At 36.0% G+C, this 15,533-nt stretch overlaps 2 protein-coding genes across 3 annotated transcripts in view; one reads left to right on the forward strand and one right to left on the reverse strand.

Moving 5' to 3' along the window:
• LOC145671408 (uncharacterized) overlaps window positions 1–15,257 on the forward strand; it is a 107,154-nt gene extending 91,897 nt beyond the window's left edge. The window contains exon 3 of the mRNA XM_081740567.1: window positions 141–15,257. Coding sequence (XP_081596693.1) covers window positions 141–144 — 4 coding nt within the window. The 3' untranslated portion in view covers window positions 145–15,257. The remainder of the gene's footprint in view (window positions 1–140) is intronic.
• LOC145671407 (uncharacterized) overlaps window positions 1–15,533 on the reverse strand; it is a 35,779-nt gene that overhangs the window by 1,417 nt on the left and 18,829 nt on the right. The window lies entirely within an intron of this gene.

The following is a 15,533-nucleotide window of genomic DNA, read 5'->3' on the forward strand; positions in this document are numbered from 1 at the left end:
ATATACAAGAAAACAGCCTTAAAAAATTTAATCTCTTCCCTTTAATCTGAACCTGGGAGCAGGGGAGACCTTTTCGCAGTAAAATTCATACGAGAAATTTTGGGAAAGTCATGTCTAATCACCTCTATTTTCTTTTTTAGGTGAATGGAAGCATCCTGTCCATAAAGGAGAAGTATATTTAAAAATATAGACATGAATTGAAGGGAAAAATGTCAAGTGGCCGGGTCACCAGGGCCTCCACAAGTGCACAAGTTGAGCAAAACAATGGAAAAAAAATGAAATCTTTGAGTTTTACGTTCCGCGGTTATGCCGGTTAGGCTAAAGGAGACGGTGATTATGAGAAATGAATAAAATGGTGGAATGAAGAAAGTGGGAGGAAACGGGAGAACCTCGAGAAAACCCACGCACACGGTGTTTGTCCACCACAAAGTTCACTTGGCGGGAGCAGGGTTTGAACCCGAGACCCCATGCACCAGAGGTGAACGCTCTACCACTGAGCCACCGCGGCCCCGAGCAAAATAATGGAAGCACCAATTTACACAGATACATGCGAAGCGGTTTTTCTTTTATTCCCGGCGGGACCTCATGTGTTTCGGATTGCACGTTACTCAGTAGGTCCACGTCTCAAATAGCGTCGTTGTTGAAAGAGACGCTAAACTAAGATCAACTCGACTAAATTCGTTTTTCCTTTCGTAAGGGCGTCTGTGTCAACAAAATTTATCAAAACTTGGTGGAAGTATATGGTGATGATGCACAGTCGGATCGAGAGATAACGCGATGTATAAGCTCATTCAGTAGAATGACTACGAAGGCATTATCGTGCGCATTATTTCCGAGGCCACGTTACTTTGTTTTACATAATCAGTTTCGTTTGACCACAAAGTTGCCAAAAATGCAGACTTTGGTGAGGTATGTAAGTTGAAGATGTAATTGTGCTAGAGTACCATCCTTCGTATTCCTGGCAACCGAAGTAAAAATTTGCTCTTTTTCGATAAGTACAAAGTTTGGTACTCGGGCATAATAACGTCATCCATTTGTATATCCAGCCAAAGAATGAATCCCCACGGAGGCGCTAGGGAGAAATTGCATAAAATCAGCAGTATTTTTTATATCCATGTGGGAGGGACAAATTACCTTTTGTCCGTCCCTGGAAATGTATTTTTTGGGTGGATATGGAAGTTGATGGGGCAATCATGCCCGAATACCAAATTTGGTACTAATCAGAGAAAAGCAAATTTTTATATCGGTTTCCATGAGCAGCAAAGATGGTACTCAAGCATAATTAGATCATCATTTCACCAAAATATGCTTTTTTGCAATTCTGTGGACAACGAAACTGAGGATGCAGATATCCGCATCATAATCCCCAATTCGATCAGTAATATACGGAAAGAAATCTCTTATATCTAAAATGCAATAACTTTCTTAAAGATAAAGATATTTCATCGCTAAAGCTACCGTTTTGAAGAGTAATTTTCACTCTATCCAAATAAATGATAAGAGACATGGAATTGAGTACCGATATAGGCCCACACTTAAAAAAAAAACAACTGGCGAGTATCAAATTTGATTGCTTACGGCAACAGTGGCAAATAATGTAAACACAATTATTGGTACTCATGGCCGTCAACCTGTAACTGTGGGAAAACAAATGTCGAACATGAGTCTAAAATTTTGGACGAAAAACTGAAACTTCACCTGAAGTCCTGGAAATTGTAGAAAAATTGGTAACGTACGATCGACGAAAAAGATTAGATAAATTGCGGAGGATGTAAGGATTGCTATTCATGGTGTTTGGGATATTCTACACCAACACTTTCGGCTTACAAAGGTGTGTTCCAAATGGGTTCTTTACAATTTGAACGTTCTTCAGAAGCTAACGCGGGTCCAAATGTGTCAGGAAAATTTTGATATTATGGAAGGAGATAACTACTTCTACCAGCATGTAGCGTCAAGGGACGAAAAATGGGCTCACTGGTATGAACCAGAACTTAAACGAGAGTCATGCTGTGGAAGCATTAGGCGTCACCAACTCCAAGAAAAACTCAGGGCAAAGAAATCAGCTGGAATGTTATGGCAACTGTTTTCTGACACAGGTAAGGAATTGCTTTGCATGAAGGTATACTAAAGGGACATACCGTCACAGGGACTACTTACAAAAATACCCTTGAAACTTTACGCGGAACGGGGCTCAAATTCTAATCACTGAAATAACCTATATTATTGTGCCAGAAAAATGTTTCAAAATCTCTTCTTTTACTTTTGAGGATGATAATGGAAGGCTAGCGAGTTTCTGAAAAATCAACAAAGTCAGAGATTAAGTCTCTTTGATCTATAGCTCAACTAAATAGGTTCAATTCAGTGAAATGCAAAAGACAGAAAGATACAAATGTAGGGTATATAGTTGATCGTGAAACGCATTTACCTCTGTATGTTGGACTGTATTTTCAGACAAGAGAAATAAGAGTTATTGATGAGCTACGTTTTCTTGGATTAACTGTATCATTTAACAGAGTTCAGAAAGTTATTTCTATCGTGACAAAGGTTGCTTCCATAGGCAATGTGATTGCAGCACCACTGCATCCAAATAGATTAACCACGGCTATCATATACAATGTTGATCATAAAATTTCGTCAAATACATCTTGATCCTCGTTTCATAGCACAAGTATTACCATTATACATTCCAATACTCTACTACGACAGAAAAGCCATCTTAAAATTGAAGAGTCACAATGGTCAGATAAAGTTGAACATCACCTACTTGTTGCTTACACTACTGTACTTTCTTTGGTTATGAATATAAAGTATTGCGATATGCATCTTAATACAGCGATATGATCAGCTAAAGAATCTGAAGGATATTAAATAATAGTAAACCTGTGGCTGAAAATCTGCGAAGTTATAACCAATAAATACAATATTTCGCCGAAAAGATAAACTATTATGGACATCATTTAGCTCAAAAATGTTATCAAATCCACTTGAGCCTAGCTGTAATCAAGTTCAACTACCAATATTAGGAGAATATGCCCAATCTCCCCCTCTTGCAGCTCACTGTATTCGTTTGATTTTCTCCATTTTTGAACATTTACATCTTTATGAAAACGTTTGTTCTATCTAGTGATCACCAATATATGTCATTGGTAAATTGCCTCCAAGGAAATTCCCAGGACTATTAGGAGAAGATATGTTGGTAGTGATGATGGGGCGGCTGCACATAGAAATGGCTGTAACAATGATCATAGGGTCATGGCTAATAGGATCTGGCTGGACAGAGATAATAGTCGATTCAAATGTGGCAATTACTTGGAGACCTGAGCTCTTTCTTACTTGTGCTCATGTCAAATGAGCGCGTGAATCGTACCAAGTAACAGCAATTTCATTGCACATTTGGGAATATATGCATACAAGAGCTCCTTATTTTCGCAGAAAGATGGCAGTGGTAGTTTCGAAGAGTGGTATTCAAAAGCTGAAGGTAGGTCTGTTTCCTTTCTTTAGCAGTCCAGAACAACTTAAAGTTCTACTGCTTTCTTTGATACGAAGTATATGCGAGGCAAACTGTTATTTACAAAAGAATTCTTGGGAAACTTTGTCCATGGGTTAGACCATTTGAAATATGGAAGATTGTTACCAGTTTTTAAAAAGCATTGAATGAGCTAGAAAGTAACCAGGTAAACAATCATGCTGAATTTAAGAAAGGAAATTTTGTAAGTCAAAAACAAGCCGAAAATTTTCCGTACTATATGGTGACCAACTACATGAGCAAAATAAAGAAATAATGGGAGTAGCAGGTGCAGTAAATATTCTTGAATCTCCATCTACACATTTGAAGTGGGTGGATGCTGGACCAACTGCAAACCACATACTAAAATAAATTGAAGGCCTGTACTCACAGAATAGATATGCAAATGAACTGGATGACAGACAGAGAACACAAACTTATTCGGAAAAAGTTCCAGAAGCCTCTAAGTGATTTAGTTAATTAATTTGAACACCATGGAGTCCTTTTGAAGAAAATGTGCTCTCTGCAGGTGTGCATAAAATCAGGTGTTGAGAAGAAGCAGAGAAGTCCGCTCCGGAGGCCAAAGAAAAAGGAACCGCTTCTTGCGATATGTATGTAAAGGACAGACCTATTGAAGGGATGTTATTTGTGCATTCTGTAATAAAAAAAATACAATTTGGCATTGTTTACAGTGGAAACTGGAATAACCAAATCAGCGAAATCGCTTTAAGTTAGGACTTACGAAAAGAAGCAAATGCATGTTGCAAATTGTACTTAGCTACTTAACGACGGAATGGTGACATTGCTACCACATTTACTTTCTAATTACTGTCAATAATTTTAATTACAACTTATAAATAGAGAACAAGTACACTCCAAATGAATTTTTATTGCGCAATAAGTTACATTCCATAAAAAGCTGTGAAAGCTTAAACATCAACAGAAATACTTCAGAAACTATTTTTCTCAATTCCGGCGCTGACGAACATGGCGTTGAGAAATAAATGTTGCCCTACCCCTCCTAAAATGGCGAGGGTGTTAAGATAATTGCAATATTTGTTATTTCGCTGATTATCTACAATTTGGGCCCCTAACAAAACTTGTAAACCACTTTGGCGATTTTTTCCTTTTTATTACAGCGGTGGAAGACAAAATTTTGAAAATTTTAAATTCTTTCGAATCTTTCTTTTTGTGTAGTCGAGGTGATAAAATGTATACCAGAAGTTAGCTAATTTATTAAAAAAATTAAGGTCACAACCATCCTTATATCGTAAGTATAGGTGGGTAAGTATATCGCCCGAAAGGTATGCTTTAATGTGGAGTCTTTGCGCGCTTAAGAAAATTTTCCTTTTTTCATCCTCTGCGCGGAGGAGGGTACGAATTGTGTCTCGACGGTTTTTGAACTAGGAACAAGTTAAGGATATCTTGTGCAAAATTTCATGCTGGTATCAGAATATAAAATATCAAAGGAGTGATGGAATGCACTATTTTGGGTACAGGACGAAATTCAAAGTATCAAAAGGTATGACTTTTGTCATTTACCGTAATGAATACTTACGAAAATAGATGAAGTTCATTAACATAGTTGACCTAAAAAGCATCAAATAGATTTCGATTTTTAAAATCAAGTCAGAGAAATGTGCTGATTGTGAGTTGATATTTGACAAAATAAGGAACGAAATATAAATAACAATAAATATGCAAAAATCAAAGTACTTAACCAACATTTGAATATATTAATCAATGGAAGGACAGAGATAAAAGAACTAATACTATATGTGCCCTATGATAAATTATCTAATAACAACAAATGTGAGTCACATTTATTATGAAAGAAAGTGATAGTATTTACTGCTTTATAAAATACTCACATTGATAAGATCAAAGCTATGCAATGAATCCTGAAGCAGAACTGAGTAATATTGTACCGAAATATGAAACGAGTAGTCAGCAAATATAAAATTTAAGGTAAAACAAAGAAAGAAAGAAAGAGACAAAGAAAACTGTGAAAGAAAGGAGCTGATGTTCAAACTTAAGAACAAGATAGATAAAATAACCTAAAATATTATATTGTCAATGGAAATATATGAAAGCCCGACAGCAAATTACCATTGTCCACCCACACTTACACAAGGAGAAAGGCGTTCTATACCATATCAGCATAACATTCGCGTTGAATGACACTGTTTCACAGAATAATTTACTTGAACGAAAGGGACGACACATTGCTAGTCAGAGAGTTATTAACGTGCATTTAGATAGTGTTTATCACATTATCTCCCGTACACAACATTTAAATGACTTCATACAACGAATCGTCGAGATACTAATACAGGTACGAAGTGGTATGTGTGGTACAGGAGTTCGGTATTACCTACAGCAATGTCTCAAATGAATGACAGAGCATTGCGAAACAAAGGTAATGCTGTGGTAAAGAGAAGTCATCGATAACCATGGTCAACTACAGCAAGATGCAACTGTGACAGGACACGTCGCGCCATAAGCATTTGTGAACCAGTTGTTTTTGCGAATTTTGCGTCTCGCTCTTTTCGAGCGGTGTGACAGCGCTCCGCTCAGTAACTTTCTGAACTCCACCTTAGCTGTCTAAACTTACTGGCAACATTGATAACACATGACCAGGAGCAGCATTGTGAAAACAAGAGGAGGAAGGTAGGCAGGAAGAAAAGAATAGAAGAAAGATCCAGCAAAGTCGTAAATGAAGAATAATTTTTAAATTAAGTGATTATACTATGTTATAAGAAGCGTTAGAATAGAATAATATAATAAAAGAATAGAATACTTGGATTATATACTTTGTTTGCATGCATCATAGGAAGAAAAGATAAGCAATTGAATTTAATGTGAATTCACGTACTAACGTCAACGAAAAATTTTCAAGCAAGAGATATACGTACACGTATACGACAAAATAACACATGCTTTGCACTCGTAACTTTATAGATTTCTTTTGATATAAAAGTAGAAACATACGTGCATATAAGAAGTAAATCTAAAATATTGATTAAGTATTTACCTAAAGCGATATAATGATATTTATTTTATATACTTTACTCATAACCTAATCTATTTTGGTGGATACTGCATATCAGCGCTACTAGGATTAAATATAATTAAGTTTCTTGCGTCAGTCAATATTAGTGCAAGCTAAAAACTTGTATACACTCTATAGGATCAGTAAATCTATAACGTTATGTATATAGTGAGCGCACAATACGAACGCATTACTTTGTGTTGAATTTTTTCAGTCTTAAGCTCAAGTTTGAAACAAACATCCATAAAAAGCGCTTGAATCAAAACCAATCTATATTCGATATAGGCCTATATAATAGCATAACTTCAATTTATGGCAAAAAGATATCTGACAACTACGGTAGTATTGTAACATCGTTACAGTACTGTATTATTTCTGAAAACTGTGCTAATTAACATATTTATCTGTGAAGAATGTTTGAAACATCAATAATAAATTGAATTCAGCTCAGATAAAAGTTTGCCTGTCACGACCACCAAGTGTCATTTAGTTAGTCACTTTGTATGGAAATTAGTATTACACTAGTGAGTCATCTGTTCAGGCAAAGACAGAACTGAAGGTAGAAACAATTATACCGAAGTGGCAAGTATAATATAATAGTTCAGTGCATCAGTAAAAAAATGAATAAAATAAATAAATAATAAATATAAAAATAAATAAGAGATCAAGCTTCTCTATAACAATTCTTTCTAGACATATGAGATAATATAATTTGTTATTGTTGTCTGGATTTTCATTTATTCTGAAAGGACTTATATAAGTATAGTAGAGAAACCTTATTGCATGTATTATTATTATTGTTGTTTATAGTATTTTGTATGTTTCATTGTTCTGTATATCTTGTCTCTTTTGAGTACTTGTCAATCTCAGTTTCACGTTGAACGGTATCAATAATTAAAGTCAGTGTCGTTGTCAAATCATTATTGAAGCGACTGTTTATGTCAAAATATTGTTCATTTGGAGTGCGCATTACCAGTTGTGTATATGAATACAATTTTGTGGTAGAATGTGGTATTGTAAGAACAAATATTGCAAATAAGTGCATATGGTTTTTAATAAGTTTACGCAAGTATATTCTGAAAGATCTGGGTCGAAGCTGCTTGCATCATCTCAGTGAACAGTCTACGCTACGTCTGATAACGTTGCGAATATCATCGGTGGTGAGATTTATATTGAAGGCTTGAATGGTAAGTTGTCGATTACGACTCAAAAGTATTCTAGTATTAATATTGATATTCATATTCCATTTGAGATCACTATTTCTCGATACACTTTGTTTTCGGAGCGTGCGCTCCTGCTACCGAAATTCCGGATCACGGGAGGTTATTAAAAATCTGTTCATATTTTAACCAGTAATAGCTTCCAACGTTACCGTCACCGTCACACAACTGATATTGTAAAAGATGCAAGAAAGAAAAGTAGTCAAACAATGATTAAATTCCAAACACATCTAAAGGTATTGTAACTAGCTCAATATAAAGATTTACAGTACATTGAGATGGTCTGTATGCCCTCCAGATATTTTGCTGCATTCCGAAAATACCTGTACGTCGACGGCACCATTTTTGGCGGTGTAACATCAAGCCTGGACCGAGGAATAGGCTTGTGTTTGGTTCTCCGATTAGATTGATACTGGCCTTATTCATGTGAAAAAGATGGAATTACCCAATGCACACGGGAATATTGTCTAGCATTATCCTTTAGGTAGTCTGGTATTCTAGAATGGCATAGGCATATCAAAATTCAAACCTATAGACGAGATACGCATACGGGTCAACAATATTACGATAGCTTGTTTCCTCCGAGCTATATGAGACATGGACCTTCTGATTAACGTGGAATCCGAACCACGTGAGTTTCCGTCGGGAATCGAACCCAGGTCTCTCAGGCCACAGGCGCGTTCACTAACCGCTTAGCCACCGGGGAGCTCTAAGTGAATCAAGAGAGGATATTAAAATATAAGGTTAAATACTTAAGAATAAAGCACGATAGAATATTTAGTCGATAATAGACGTTAAAACCATTGTCCTTTTCTGACACAAAATGACAGAATGGCCTTATTAATAGTGCAAATAATGATAAACCGAAAGAATTCAACCATCATCATAGGTATTCTGGTATCACTTGACGCAAGTTGAACTTTTCATGCTCAACGGACTTCCGCCATCCTGTTCATCTGCAGGTATAATTTTTGTTCTATTACCGTCCGTTAGTCGTAGTATCCTTTCCTCTTTCGTTTCTTCCTGTTGCCATACCTTCTAGCACAACCGTCAAAATACAGGTCCTTCTTAGTGAAAGTTTCAACCAGTATCTCTTGCTTTTCTCAATAATATCTAATGCTATTTTTTCGCACATTTCTAACATCCTCTCATATGTTATTTGCCGAACCAGCTAATTCTCTTCATTCTTCTCGTCACCAACATTTCAAATGCTTCAAGTTGTGTTTATCACTTTTAAGTAATGTCCATGTTTCTGCCTTATACGTTAAAAAATCTACACGAAACATCGTATGAGACGATTCTTTCTTCATCGATTCTACATCGAATTCTTTATTCAATGTTCCACAAAATACATTTATTCCTTCTAGGGACTTCATTAGCCATTCCTGTTATTGATCTGAATGCACGTTCGAACTTCCCATATTCACTAATAATACTATTCACGTATTGAAAACTAGTCAGCAGTTCAAATTTCACTTCTATATCTGACACCGACCGTTTCCTTCTAATTATCATACCTTTTGTTTTTTTCTAAAATTTTCATATTTTTCACTGTTCTTTCTCAAGATTTATAACATCTTACTGATTTCTTTTTCTGATCCCGTATCATCACCATAAAAAGCGCCGTATCATCTGCAAACTGCAAACATCTAATCATTTAACCTTCTACAGAAATGCCGTCTTCATTATTTAGGTTTTTCCATACTTCTACTAGAAAAATATTAAATAATGTTTGCAAGAAAAAGCATCCCTCTCAAACTGTTCTTTCAATTGCACTCTTGGTTGTGATTTCCTTCCGTATTTTGTTATATACTTGTTGGATGGTATATAGTTTTTTTTTAAATCTTTGATCTTTCCGTACCTACCCAACCTCCTTTAGAACTTCCAGCAATAATTATCAGTCAAAAGTGGCCAATCCACATGGACATTTCAGCTATAGATTTTTTTTTTAATCAGATAATATCTTCTGTGAGAACTATTGCCTCAGAGTTTCAAAATTTCAATGAAAATTGCAAAAAATACCAAAATTGTTCATTTTTTGTTATGTTAAAGTAAACATATTTTTGGATTTATACATGCCAGATGCTATGAAAACTGACATTCCAATCTCAAAATGCCAGTTATATGCGCTTGGGGGGTATAGGGGTGCCTCCTCTGGGGCCGGAAAAGAGGGTAAATTCAGTACAATTAAGCGTTTCTACAACATTTTTCGTCCTTGCCTTTTCCTTCGGGACCTGCTGGACCAATATGAAGACGAACGTGATAATTGTTTGGATAGCATCGTCACTGGAGATTATAGGTGGTGTTATCACTACGAGCCGGAATCCAGAAGACAGTCCATGAAATGCCGATTTTTACAAGCGCGACATGCAGGCTCTGGTTCATCGTTGGCAAAAGTGCATAACAAATGGTGAGAACTATGTGGAAAAATGAGTCTGTAGCTGAAATATTGCTCGGTTTAGCTGTGCTGTTGTTAGTTATGTATCTCCATTAGTTTCCATAAAAAAAAGGATGCATTACTTTACGAACGACTTTCGTAGATTTGACTGACACTGTTATGATTGCTCAGAGATACAATGTAAGCGAGAGGGCTGCGGCACATATAACAACTGTGCTTCAGGCAGCTTCAAAGGCTGGAATTATAACTTCTCAAAAATCTAGTGACATAACATCTGCTTTAACTGTAGACAGGAACAAAATAAGGCGTGCGAAACTTAAACTTGCTCGGAATTTAAAAGAAAACTCTAGAAATGATCCCATTAAAATCCTATACTTTGATAATAGAAGGGATGACACTAAAACATACACAGGCATCGTTAGAGAAGAGCACTCATCACTTGTGGCTGAACGTAACTCTCAATACGTTGGTCACGTGACACCATCCTCTGGCTCTGCACATGACGAGACCAGAGCTATTTTCGAATACATCATGAACCAACTCAGAGTTGGCTTTGATAAAGTTGAGGTTCTTGGGTGTGATGGAACATACACTAACATGCTTGGAATGGAGATGTTCTTCGAAAATTAGAGGAACTAACAGGAAAACAAATGCAATGGGCTATTTGTCTCTTGCATTTTAATGAACTGCTGTTCCGAGCTCTCTTCACGCATATTCACGGCGCTTATTCAAGCCCCTATTCTTACACACGTCCCATAGTTTCAAAACTATCTAACTGAAAAAGCTTTCAGTGTTGCTATTCAAACCAATAAAATGTGACTTACCTCATCATAGTCCAGAAGAGCACAGAAAACTCAGTAAAGACCTGAGACGCTTGTTCCAGATATCTTAAGCCGTTGGCTCCAGAACATGCCCGGAAGACATTGTTTCTATGTTCCCTGGCAAACTAAACAAAGCTAGCTGGTTGACTAGTGCAAAAAGAATTTTTAACATTGTATATTGCAACAAAAAATCTATCAAGAAATTAATAGAAATTGCGACATTCATACTTAGAGTCTGTGTGGTTATGCAATGCCGTATCAGAACATAGTCTTCCATTGCTGATGGTCCTCTCACGTCTTTGAGGCCATTCAAGGTCTAGATACTTACCAAGGGAATACTAGGCTGTAATCCGTTCATCCATTCAGACTAATGCATTCTTTGCACTCCCAGAAAATTTCTTCTCGCCATGATGACTGATGGTCAACTTGCTGTCCGACAAGATGCATTACATAAGATTCTTAGTGCTCGAGAATACGAAGCAGGGAATCTCCATAACTCCATTAGATATAACATCATTCCCAAACTGAATTTTGAGGCAAACGATTACACTGCAATGGTCTTTTGGGAAAGCACTGATGTTTCAATAACTGTACTACCAATATGTTCTATGGACGGTACCAAACAAACAGCTCATGGTCAAACTTTCACTTCCTGACAACACTGTGCCAGAATGGTCCTTCACCGTCCATCCGTGCCACACGGTGGTAGTAGAACGGATAGTGAATTTGTCACTGAACAAGCCTCCCGATTATGTGCCAGTGATGCTAGAGGCGGAATAATCAGGTCAACCTTACTTTCTAGGCAAGCTGCGTCTAAATTTCAGTCAAAGTCCCAATTTGTGACAACTTTTCCTGACAGTGACTAATCGGATCAGTTCATCCGGCACAACATATGGTTGGTTGATTGGATAGGCCTAGCAGAGGAGCCCTAGGTGCAGCCACCTCTACATGCTGGGTTCTGGGTCACTTGGCCAGTCTATATTGGCAGGTGAGCGAGGCACTGCACAACCGCTTAACTGTACTGAATTTGCCCCCTTTTCTAGCCCCAGAAAAGGCACCCCTAATCCCCCCAAGGGCATATCACTGGCATTTTTATACTTGAATGTCAGTTTTCATAGCAACTGACATGTATTTAACCAAAAATATGTTTACTTTAACATAACTAAAATTAATGAACAACTTTGGTATTTTTTGTAATTTTCAAGTAAATTTTGAAACTTTGAGGCAATAGTTCTCACAGAAGATATTATCTGATTTGAAAACAAATCTATACCTGAAATTTCCATGTGGATTGGCCACTTTTGCCAGGTATTACATTTCATTCCGAGAAAAAAGTGGTAAAACGCTGCACCCTAGTAGTACACCATGCACCTCTTCCTCTTTTTTCATCAACTTTTCACTGAATACTCTTAATAATCCGATTCAATATTTTGTGCCCTTACATCTCTGAATTCAAAAATGTTTTTTTCTCGATTTTATCATTAATTCTTCCATAGAACCTTCTGTTCAGTTTTCGAAGCATAATATTTGCTACATGCAATATCAGGTTAATAACTATAATCATCAATGTCTGATCCATTTCTTAGTCATCAGGGTCACAATCATATTTACGAAATCTTTTAGCCACTCTCGTGTTTAATATATTTTATTAAAGAAGTGAAGCAATTTTTCTTGTTATCGAATAGTATATTGTGTGTCCCTGTTCCCTTTTCATTCCCAATCTCGGATGTAGCTTTGTTAAATTCATTCCAAATAATACTATAGCCCTTATCATCTTCGCACACTTCATTTCCTACTTCAATATACAGTCCACATGCTCTATCCCAATTCTCGTATAAGTCCTAAACATATTCTTTCAAGGTGCCTAAAACGCTATTTCTATCAGTGATCACGTCTATGTTCCACTGCCATAGCGAAACCTCCTTGTTTACTCCGAAGTTCTAAAGAGTTCAATTTCTTATACATTTAATCATATTTCCCAAACCTAATTCTTCTATGTACACGCATTCTCTATTGTGAACGGCTTTTATCGTTTGGATTGTTTCCCTTCGTTGGATTCTTTAACTTCCACTACATCTTTCTGCTGTCTTTTGTACCAATTTGCTTCTACGTCCTATCTTCGTTCGGTTTCAGTAAGTCATGTATTCTTAACCGCTTTAAGTTCGTAGTAACATACTACTTCTTCTGCAGCCTGCAGAACGTAAAGTTCAATATGCTCTCATCGTTTGTTTTTTGCAGTTCTCCTTGGTTAATTTTCTTTAAATTTTTGAACGAAAAAATTTACTTTTTCATCATTCAGCTTCACAGTGTTCAACATCTTTTAGCCTATTTTTGCTTCCGCTTTAACTTTTAAATTGAATATTAACTTTGGGCAGCATAAAGCTATCATTAGAGAAAAAATTAGGCTTGGTACGAATTTGCGCACTTTGAGCTATTTTAATATTAGTCTAGAATCTCAACATAGTATATCTTTTTCTCTTGGAGCAATTGAATCAAGGGTTCCCAATTAGTGAATACTGTCTATTGTAATTGACAAGTCCCTCTCCCTTTTTATTTTTATTACGTACAACACATTTGCCTACAACTTTCTTACCCGTTCTTCTCCCATAATTCCACTGAATACTCCCATTACAATTATGCATACAGCTGTCCTCTGCCTGTTCAGAATTTATTCTATTTTTTCATGATTTTGCACTACTTCTTGCCTTGCATCCGAAGTCTCTCTGCGCACTTCTGTGTGTCATCAGTAAATTCGTCCCTTTTTCTTTAAGTTTAAAAATCGTAACTGCATCATCAACCAATTCTACTTTCAACACTTTATCTTTTAAGACCTTATCATCAATTATTCCAACACCATTATGTTTGCCCCTTTCATTATCCGATGAAATATTCTATAGGCTTCGCTCTTCAACTCCGCATTACCTTCCCATCTAACTTTATAATTTTCCACCTAATCCAGATTATTTTTGTTTTATTTCCTCCTCAAGATTTTCTAACTTCTCTCCCTATCGCCTACTTCCCATGGCCCTATGCAAAGCTTTTGCTATTCATTGCATCTCTTTTTTATTTGTCTTATTCTTCTTTTAATCTCACGTCTACTTATCACTCCCGGAGATCAGAAAGGGGGGATTATACCTCATGAACTTCGGAGATAGGAAAGACCATTGTACGTAAGTTCTCTTTCAGGTCTCAGAAAACAAGCGAAAAAAGAGGTTCTTTTCCATTGGCTTCTACTCCAGAGTACCCCAGCCGTTGAATTCATTGTCAACGCCTGGGTCTAATGTCCAAGTCTTGAACGATTTACTATGACTTCGGTCAATTTCAATAAACACTGCAAAATATTCCGACATATTACTGCTGGGACAAACCCTTTCATTTAAATAAAAAAAAAATGATTTATAAAAATATAGCTACTGTGCCAAGAAATTATAAAATCCCTTACTTCAATATCTCCATTATCTACTGTTTTATTTTATATATATATATATATATATATCTTACGGACGTAAACACGAACAAACAATGAAGAAAACATTTAAAATTAACCACAAGTAGAAAACTGACTAACTTAAGAGAAAAATTTATTATTTTTTTATGACATTTGTATTTAGAACGGACTTCCAACTATGCTAAGCAGATGTAGAAAAACGGCGATACGAACCATTGAAAAAGGTACTTAAACCTCTCCGTTTATGACTCACCACGTTACTTAGCTTAATAAGACAATAAATTTATTCTCTTGTATAAAACGCAGAGTAAGCAGCCCTGAACGTATACGCGCTACCTACAAAATTGGACGTAAAAATTCCAAAGACGCCACTGAAAAGAACGACAAGGTGTAAAGTAACATCTAACGAAATCCAGCAACGAGAAAAGGACTAAACTTTAACTTTCAAAACGTAAAGTCGGTTTTAATTCTTGGTTTCATAAGAATTTACCCAAAAAAGAATCAAATTTATCTACATGGATCTTGTCGCGTAAAATGGTAGGCTCCAACAGTGGGAACAGTGTCATTTTTCTAGAATTATTCTAAGTGAATAATATCCATTAGTATTTTGATGCCTAAACAAAAGAATATCTGTTTTAACACTTAAGAATTAAGTCAGTAGTTACTGATATCTGAACTTGTGTTTTCAACTTAATATTTGATTTGAAAGGAAAAGAAATAAAATTATTAGATAACTATAAGCACTTTGTTTACAAAATATATTACAAATTTCGGGTTATGGTACAGTAATTGGCATATAAGTATATATATATATATATATATATATATATATATATATATATATGTGTGTGTATGTGTGTGTGTGTGTATAACCAAGTACTGTAATAAATTGCAATGGGACATTCGAATTAGTAATGTATATTTGATAATATTTGGATATAATGAACAACTGCAATTCTGTTGCATTTCGTAATCAGGTATATTTAGTGATCAATACAGGTGTGTTTTTTGGTTCCATAGAGTGTCCTGTTATTGGAAATTTGGATGATAAAAAGTTATGAACAACAAGTGCAAGTGAAGTGTAAATCA

The sequence above is a fragment of the Thermobia domestica genome, chromosome 15 (genome assembly GCF_964235325.1).
Source record: "Thermobia domestica chromosome 15, izTheDome1.hap1.1, whole genome shotgun sequence".
NCBI lineage: Eukaryota > Metazoa > Arthropoda > Insecta > Zygentoma > Lepismatidae > Thermobia > Thermobia domestica.